Raw genomic sequence first — 9,858 nt, 5'->3', positions numbered from 1 at the left:
GAAAGAGGTTAAGTTGCTTTCCCGAGGTCATCAGGTTAGTTCACTGGTCCCTGGATTCAAGTCCAGACCAATTTGTTACTTAATCCCTGGAGCATTATCTCTCCTAAAGGAGAAAAAACCCAAACAAATAAAACCCACTTTTCTAAAACAACAAACATGAGTTCCTTAGCTGATTAAACTAGAAATAGGAAGTTAGGATGTCCATACAGAAAGAAAAGCAAAGAAGATAGGTTGAAGGTGCTCAGAAGGCTCAAATATACCCGCCAGAAAGCTACTAGTTGTTTCAGGCAGGAGATGGTTATGACCTTGTTAGATGGTACAAAAAGAAAGGAAGAGGCAAGTTGAAAGAGATACATATTATTTCCAAAGGAGGACATATTAGTACGAACATTAATATAATTAATTATGGATAGGTGTTGCCAGAACAGAGTCTCACGGTGGTGGCCTGAAGATGAATTGAGTTTCTATAAAGGATTCAAGGGACCTGGAACCGAATCTAAAACGCCATTTAATGTCCAAGCAGGTTGGCTCATAAGGTGGTACTCATAATTCCTCCATAACTGCCAGCGAGTATTCCCCCATGTGCTTCTTCATATTCCAGAGAGAACCAGAAGTTTTCCTCCCCAATCACATGGGCAATTGGCTGACGGATGGGAGGATCCTCTCCTAGCCCAATCAGTGTCCAGCACAGCCTAGCACTGCACCTCTACCTAGGGGCCATGGCAGGGCAGGGTCAGCCAAATGAAGAGACCATGTCAGAAGGCAGGATAACAAAGAAGGGTGAGTCTAAGCTGACCCAAAGAACTGGGAGGATAAGGTTATTGGAAGCAATGAAATTGATGGAGAACCTGTCAAAGAACTATCTCTTAGGAGGAAGGGTGGTGATGTGTTCGGTTTTGAGTAGGCTGGTTTTGAGAAGATGGTGGCATCCAAGAGTTGGCCTTCGAGGGGAAAGTCTAGAATATAGGTCAGGATGGTACACACAGAGATCAGATTCAGTTAAGTCGGTGTGACCATTCATTCTATTATTGAGCGTGTGGCAGGCACTGTCCTCAGTTCCAGAGCAAGGATCAGAATAAAGCTTCGGTCCTTGTACAGTGTACTTTCCAATGTCCAAGCCCTTAAAAATAAGTGATGCTTTACACAACTCTGTGTGACCGTGCAGAGGAAAGAGTGAGGCTGAGCTGAGAAGACAAAATAAAGACAGTGAGCAAAAAAATAAGACAGAGAAGGTGTTAACAGAGAAGAATAAGGGACCCAGAAAGTGTCATTTCACGGAAGCCAAAAGTTGAGTGAGTTTACAAAAGGAATTAGCACCGAAGGGTCCCAGGCTAGTAGCAAGAAAACATCATTGAACTGGACGTGAGGGTTGCCATTGGTAAGCTTCTGGCAATAGTTATTGATCCTCGTCATGCATCAGAATCACCTGAGGAGCTTTAAGACTCATAGATGCCTGGGAGCTATCCCCAAGGACCTGACTCAGTTGATCTGAAGTGGGACCTGGCATTTGAATTATATTTCAGTGGCTCAGATGATTCTAAAGTACAGGCAGAGCCGAGAAACACTGCTTTAAAGAAAGTGATCCTAACGTATGTTAATTAACTTCATTTACCCATTCCAGTGTATACAGATTTCAAAACATCATGTGGTCCATGATAAATGTACGCGATCTTTATTTGTTAATTTGCATAATTAACTAAAGGGAGTCTGACAAATAAATAAGAAAGTGGTTCCTGTAGTGTGATAGCAGTAAAAGCCAGATTGCAGAGAATAAAACGTGGGGTGTGTGTTTCTTGTAGAGAGACTAGTAGTCTTTACATCAGACATGGATGTTTAGCCTCCGTCTTCTGCCTTACTGTGTGATTTAACCTCTTTGTGTCTTATCTGTAAAATCAGGATAGAAATACGTGCTGTGCACAACTCACAGTTTCCTTGGGAGGTCAAGATGGGATAATAGATGTGAGAGTACTTTGAAAAAAGATTGAAGTGCTGTAAAAATGTAAGATTTATATGGTTGTCAGTTTTTTTCCCCAAAGATGGTCCTGAAGATAGTGATTATCAACTGTAAAGACCTACATGGAACCAGCATCCCTTTCCACACTGAGCTCACAAAGACAGCGCCCTTTGATAAGTGTTCGCAGCTACTATACAAAAGGTCTAATGCTGTTTGCAACTCTCGCTTTTTCACAGCTAGTTTTGCACTGGATCTATAATAGATGCAGTTTTCATAGCCTTGCATATCCTGCTTACAGTGGCTAAACAACACGACCTTGCAGCATAAAGCCAAGAATTGAAGGATGTAGCTGTTAAGGTTACAAAGGAAGTTTAATGTTATGAGGTCCCCCATTAGAGTGTCACCCCCATGGTTACAGAGATATGGGAAGGCAGAGGACAGATTGAGAGACACCCGTGAGAAGTGTCAGTGCTGCAGGATCTAAAAAGCTTGGTTTCTCAGATGGGGAAGGACTGGCAAACATCTGAGCCAAAACCAACAGTAGAATTCAGTGGCCACCTCGGGTTCCTTGAGTACCCAGATATGCCCATCTACGTAATATATGCCATGCTGGGTCTCCAAGAAATAAAGCAATGCTTCTCTCAATCTTCTGCAAACTCTGACTGCCCGTGGGATGACACCTGTCCCCAGGTGAGCGGTGAAACCTCTTTGTGGTGACTAAGTTCCAACAGAGAGGCTTTCTTGAATCATAGATGACCATAGCTGTGAAGAGTAGTATTACAACGTGCTTTCTGCTCACTTTTGGGTTGAAGTTTTCCCTGGGTGAAAACACAAGAAATGCAATTCTTTGTCAAGGTAATAGCATAATTAGTAGTTGAATTTCTTCTTTCCAATGAGCAGCTTGAATTCAGAGCAAAAATGAAAAGATAGACAAACTCCTGACTAGGAGTCGGGCCAGGTGTCAGATAACTGGTATAAGCATCAGAGATATCCTGGGGAGATCAGTTACCTCCAGCTTTGCTGTTAGGGAGAAGGTGCTAATTACATTCTTGAACGACCTGCAGCCTCTCTGCTCCTCTTCACCCAACCTCTTCCACCTTGCAGGAAGGTTCACTTCAAGAATGCCCTTCTTGCACCGAAGTGCAGATTCTCAAAGCCAACCCCTCCCTCCTCTTAACACAACCTCCAACAGGACTTAGAGCTTCATGCATATCACATTGTAAAGCCCCAGGACAAAACAGGATTTTGAAGACATAAAGGATGCTTCACAAGTGTGCACCGATTTTCTTTTTCAGGGAGAGGTCACTTTCTTTGTGTTCAAATATCCTCGTCAAAAGCTAACCAGGAGGAGAAAGGGGTACAGAAGCATCCTTTAATGGCAGACCTCTATTCTGAAGAAGGATCTTTCATGCCCCAGGGTACAGGGGTCTAAGCCTCTGGCTTGGGAAGTAACGAGGTTTGGTGAAAGAATAACTCTGTGGTCAGTGGTCATTCCTTCCGGTGTTCAAATCTCACCTTTTAAAAAGCTGCTGTGATCTTGGCCGGGTAATTTAATCTAGAAGGAATAAGGACATTATCATATGGCATTATTGTGAGTATGACTTGCTGGAACTCACAATATAAAACATGGTGTAGCTTGCAGGTCCACAATATAAAACATGGTGTAGCTCAACCTTTTTAAAAAATCCTAATAAGACTGGGTTTTAGACAGTCCAGTGACCTCTTACCTCTGTGAATTTCCTATGAACAGAAGAAGGAAACTTCAGCTAGAGGTATGTGCTTATAATTGAAGCAGGAAGCCCAGGGCCCAGGGAAGGGGATGCTTTGCAATTCACTCTCCAACAATTCCTTGCTTCCTCTGTGGAAGGACTACTTATCAATGAATCAGCAAGTGGCAGTGCAGTCTTCAAAATTATGTGAACATTTTACCATTTTTATACTGCTATAATAATATGCAAACCAAAGGGCATCTTTCCCCTGCTCTCAAAGAGAAGTTGTTGGCAATTATAGTTTCAGAAGTACAAGGCACAAAAACTGCCCAAAAACTCAAGATGAAAGCTAAAATTAGATTTCTTTTTGAAGCACTTCCCCTGACAGTCCCTAATAGTATTATTGGGGCTGCCGAAACCGTAGGTGATTTCCTATACACACAGTCAGTGCAATAAAGAGACACAATAGACGTAAGAATAACTTAAAACTTAACAGTAAGATTATTTTTCAAGTAGCTTCTCCAAGTATAATACCTTAGCATCTAGAAAAAGTAACTGCTGCAAACATTTGAAAAGACAAAATTCTAGGTAAGGGCCTGGGAGATTAGCACAATTGAACATAATAGCTCCTTTCAAATCATTTCCTAGGGGCTAGACTGCAAAAGCCCTAAGACAGGTTTCCAAATATATTTTATTTATTCAACGATGAAAAAGACTATTTGAAGTTCCTATATTCCTTTCACACAGAGACACTTCACTGAACTTTAAGAGAAGTATTCGTCTGTAGGCACAAAATGAGTAATTCCTCAGCTTCTAGAAAATGTAATCGGTGCAAACATCTGAAATGCTAAAATGCTATGCAAAATGTCTTTTGTAGAGATACAGAAAAAAAAAACCTTGAAGTGAATATCATTTCAAGCTGGTCTCAGCATTTATGTTTAAGAAATGAATACATACTCACATGCTTACTATGTGATGCAGAGAGTATCTCTAGACAGCAGCAACTGCTGCCTCTAGAGAGGGTAGCTGGGGCCCTAAGAGAGAAGGGTGAGAGGGAGCTTTTCTGTGTGCAGTGCATGCTCTCTATGTTATACTGTGTGCATGCATTCATATTAATCTAACTACCTAATTTAATTAAGCATGGCCTCTTCCATGGGCAAGCCAGCGCATTCTTCCCAGTGGAGTAGAAGATCTGTCTCCATGATCAGTCCTGGAGGCCGATGCTCCCTGGCCTGGACCTCAGGGACACCATAAAGCAGAGAAGTCCCCTGCCTTCTTTTCATACTGAGCACCAGCTGAGAGCTGCCCTCGCACTAAAAAGATGCCATGAAAATCAAATATTGTCTCAGGGCTGCCCCCACAAGATGGCTGGCTATTCCAGCCCCTGAGTGGGCCACTGCTTTCCAGATGTACCGCTGTGGTCTTTCTCTTGTTGCTCCTATCCTTCTTTCCTTACTAGGATTCACCTGCTTCCTCAGGAAGCCCAAGACACGATGACTAAAAGGAGAAGGTGAAAACCCCCTCTGGGTCCTGGAATACCAGGGGAACACATTGGAGCCAAATCCTCTTCTGGAACAAACTAGCTATGAGACCTTGGCAAGTGACTTGACCCCTCTGGTCCTCAGTTTCCGAACCCTTGAAACTGTAGTAGTCATTATTTCCTCAGGGGAATGGAACAGAGATGGAATGAAATCCGTGATGTAAAATGGTTTCGTGTAGTAGTCGACATATAGCAGGTGAGCAATACATGTTAGATGCCACCACCATCATCATAAGTGGTGGTAGTGGTAGTATTAACTGGTTCTAGTTCTCACTGTCGGGGGATGATGTTTTCAAAATCTCCGGGCCTGAACACATTTCCGCACTCTGTCCCGGGACTCAAGTGTGGATTAGTAGAAAGGGTGGGCTTTACAGCTAGATTGGGGCTTGACTTTGAGCAAGTCCTTGACCTCTTTTAACATTAGTTTCTTCAACTATACAGTGAGAATATACCTTCCACTAGTAGCGGGGCAATGATTACAAATGATGTGTAAGAGTACCTGCCAGGTAATAGGCGCTCTACACATCCTAGCTGTTTTGACTTGACTCCAAGGGGGCTTACTTACCTCCTGGACCCTGAAAAGCTTTCTCTCTTCTGCTTTCACACCTTTGTTCAGCCCAGTTGCCTCTGATTGCCCTGTCATCTCTGACCATCTCCATCTCCTGAAACGTCCGTGCACTTTTTAGCCTCTGTTCCATCTGAGAGGTTTTGTGGCATTTTCTCTAACCACAGTGACTTTTCTCACCCCTATACTTATAATGTATTTATCTTCTGTGGGGCAACAGGAGCTAGGAGCCCAGTGGGTCCCAAGTCCCTCCCGCTGTGGTTGCTGTTAGGCTTAGTGGAAACCACATGTCAGGCAATAACATGCAGAAAGGACAACAGTTGCAAGTGGCTGAAGAACCATTTCCCGACAGATTCTTCCTGAGGTCCTTGTGCTATGTATGATTTCCGTGTTACCTTAGGGGGTCACTTGTCAGCTCCCAGATGCCTTGTTCAGTAGTGTCTCATAACAACAACACATTGGTTCGCTGATAAATGAAGGCACACTGGGGCTTCTAACAAGTGGACAGGTTAGAGGGCCACAGGACGCATTAGCAGACATCCACGTGAGCAGTCGGTGTTTCCTCTCCCCACGGACCTAACTCCAGCTGCTTCTACATCCATTTGGTGCAAATCAGATCGAGTCATCCTACCCAGGGCTGTGAGAGGATACTGGCCAGCTCCTTATCAAGTCTTCCAGGCCCGTCACCATCTGACCCCAATTCCCTTTCTAGGCTCTTGACCTGGAAACGGTCACTTTGTACCTCTTGCTGTTTCCCAAGTCCACCATCCTCTTTCCTGCGTCTAGTCTTCGCTCCACTCGGTGTGTTCCTTTGTAACATCTATACCTAATGAATCCTGCCCATGCTTTAAAACGCAGCTCAAAGCTGCCCCCGTGAAGACCTCTGCTTGCCTCTCCCAGACAGAGTGTGTTTCCCCGTCAGTTCTCTGGTGTTGAGCTTTTCGCATGATATATCCACTGTGTTGACATTCTTCTTCCCCACAGGACCGGAAGCATTGTGAGATCAGGGGTGAATTTTATTAAACCTGAGTCTGTCCAGTATGGTGTCTGATAACCAGGACGTTTTATTTAATGGATCTGATGCAAGAAAACAGAAAAAAGTGCATAAATTGGTGAAAGAACAACGCTGCTTCTAAGGAAAAACCGCCACTCTTCCCAGCCTTCCCATCCAGGTGGTCCTAGGAGTTACTCTTCATTGGTAGGGGTCGGGAGGGGCTACAGAGGGTCGTAGAGTCCTGTGTGCAAGAGGTGGCCACTCATGGGGGTGAGAGGGCGGAAAGCAAATACCTGCGTCTGAAAACATCAAACCTGAGAGAATTTCCGTTTCTAGACTTGTTCTCACACTCCTATCCTCTTGCAAAGGGCGATTTCCAGTGAAATTTAATCAGTGATATTTTAAAAGGTCCTAATTATTTTTTAATTTATGAAATAGCTATAATCCCAGTGCCGAGAAATCTCTTACTCAGTAGCTGCAGTTGCTCTTGGAAACACCAAAATTATTCCCTTGATAATTATTGAGCGATCTGTTTTCACCTATGAGCCTAGCTCATGTGTAAGGATTCCTGCCTGCCCGTTTATTTTCTGGCTAATTTGGTCCCTTTGCACCATGTGACCTTCAGTGACCCGTGTGCAATATGGAAATCATCCTACTAGGACTTTCCTTAGAAGCTTCACAGAGGTGTGCCAAGCATTACGAGTGCTATATCAATTTTTAAAACCAGGCAGAGTGAAACCACATCACATGTCCCAGGAAAGCCTGTAATGCTGTCTTATAAAGAAACTGGAGTTTCTCAATCTTTGCCATTCTCTGCTGGAAAAAAGCTCTCACTCAAGTACATCCTTTCCTACGCATTCTACAGCAGGACATTTATGGGGTCAAAGAAAGACACCAAAAACTTGCCCAAGCTGTTTAGTTCATACTTATTCACCGCTTAATATGGGCCAGGGTGCAAAGACCTTACATGCTCTGTTTAATCTTCTTCCAAACCCTGGGAGGTTTTTATCCTGCAAATGAGAAGCCTGAAACACAGAGAAGTTGATAACTTACCCAAGGTCATATGGCTTGAGATGCCAGAGTAAGCTTTATTTTTTATTGGCACATAATAATTGTACATATCTATGGGGTGCATAGTGATGTTTCAACAACAATGCATACTGATCAGATCAGGGTGACGCATATATCTGTCATCTCAAACATTTGTTATTTCTTTGTGTCGGGAACATTCAGTATCCCCTCTTCTAGCTACTCGAAAACAAATAATAATACATTATTGGCAACTATAGTCATCTTACATGTTATTCCTCCTACTCTAACTGTAATTTTGCCATCCCTTGACAAGTCTGTCTTTCTCCCTCTCTTTCTCCTATCCTTCCCAGTCTCTAGAATCCTCTGCTCTACTTTTTACTTCTATGAGATCAACCTTTCAAGCTACACTATATGAATGAGAACATGTGGTGTCTAACTTTTTGTTCCTGGCTTATTTCAGTAAGCATCATGTGCTCCTGGCTCATTCATGTTGCTGAGAATGACAAGATTCCATTCCTTGCGATGGCGGAATGGGATTCCCTTATTTCTCTATCCATTCAACTATTGTTGGACACGTGAGTTGATTCCATATCTTGGCTATGGTGAATAGTGCTGCAATAAACATTGGGGGTGTTTATGGCTTTAACACACTAATTTCCTTTCCTTCGGATAATGTCCAGTAATGGGATTACTGGATCATATGGTAGTTCCATTTGTGGATTTTTGAGGAACCTTCATACTGTTCTCCATAGAGTCTGTACTAGCTTACATTCCCAACCACAGTGTAGAAGAGTTCCCTTTCTCCACATCCTTGCCAGCATTTGTTATTATTATTAATATTATCGTCTTTTTTATAAGAGCCGGAGTAAGCGTCTGAAGTCAGGTGTACCTGACTTCAGAGACTGAAAGTGTAACACTAAACTGGGCTGACTCTCCATGGTGTGTTCCCCTGACTTTTTGTTCAAGAAGCCTTTTTCCAACATGTGTAAATCCTAGATAGCTCTCATAAGGTCTTACTCGCTTTGGCATTTCACATGACATGCAGTCTTATCTTTTTAAAAGAAACAGAGTAATGAGTTGAAAAAAGTGTTCATCACATTCAAGTACGCAAGACATTTCTGAAATTATTAAAATAATTTTCTAAAAACTCCATAGGGAAAAGACTACTTGTGTCCTCTTGACTTGCATTTTTTAAAAAATCTTTGTATAATGTCTTAAGTGGGTGCAGTGACCCTCTTTGTCATTGGAAACACAGCCTTCTGTGTGCTGCTATCCACAGTCAGACAGGTGTGTCCCACAGGGGAGCTCACCTGGTCCTCAAATATGTAGTAAGCCTGCCATCTATATGAGACAGTATTGGCAAAAGAAGTCATGGCTCTTGCTGGGCAGAAGCTTACAAGCCAGGTGCTCACTCCTTTGAGGAATTTCCAGCCCCCAGACAGACCATAGCATGAGATCCCCAAAAGCCATAAGGCAAGAAGTTCAGGAGAGAAAGAAATCATAACCACTCTGGCAAGGATCTCAACTTGATCTCTTGGAAAAGGCTCTTGAAGGCCAATTTCTCAACTCCAACTTCTTTCATTAGTGTGTATTGACCAGGATGGGGAGGACAAAGCCAAGGCTGAAGCTAGGATGGAAGAGACCATAAGCTCAAGGACGGAGCTCAAGAAACACGGGATTCTCCTGCGCACCCAACGGTGTGAATAAAAACTCAATCAATTTGTATATCCAAGGGATATTAAAGCAAGTAACAAGTGGCTGTGCTGGAACAGAGTTGAGGGCCAGCAATGCAAAGTGTTAGGCAGTAGCTTTCCTTCCATCCTCAGGGCAGCCTCTTCCTTGATTCTTGGCTTCTTCAAAAGAGAGTTTTGTGCATGTGTAATGCTCTCAGCTTCGGGGCAGCTCAGGCCACCTGGCCATCCAGAAGCCCAGGCCCCAAGGATGGATCTGCAAGTGGGCCATGGAGGATGAGCTCAAGGCTAACCACTCCAGGCCTGGTCAGGCCAGAGAAAACACACGGCCACCTGGGGCGTGCATAGAGGCAGGCACAGCCAGGCCCGGGGG

The 9,858-nt window shown here is 43.5% G+C and overlaps 1 protein-coding gene across 1 annotated transcript in view; it reads left to right on the top strand.

Annotated features, from left to right (window-relative positions):
• Window positions 1–719: 719 nt before the first annotated feature.
• Window positions 720–9,858, top strand: part of ST8SIA3 (ST8 alpha-N-acetyl-neuraminide alpha-2,8-sialyltransferase 3) — a 19,019-nt gene continuing 9,880 nt past the window's right edge. The window contains exons 1-2 of the mRNA XM_008051411.2: window positions 720–780; window positions 3,250–3,372. Of these exons, the coding sequence (XP_008049602.2) occupies window positions 720–780; window positions 3,250–3,372 (184 nt within the window). The remainder of the gene's footprint in view (window positions 781–3,249; window positions 3,373–9,858) is intronic.

This window comes from Carlito syrichta, unplaced genomic scaffold (genome assembly GCF_000164805.1).
Source record: "Carlito syrichta isolate Samal-C Ts95f unplaced genomic scaffold, Tarsius_syrichta-2.0.1 Scaffold171509, whole genome shotgun sequence".
Taxonomy (NCBI): domain Eukaryota; kingdom Metazoa; phylum Chordata; class Mammalia; order Primates; family Tarsiidae; genus Carlito; species Carlito syrichta.
This window is presented reverse-complemented; position numbering and strand designations above follow the sequence as displayed.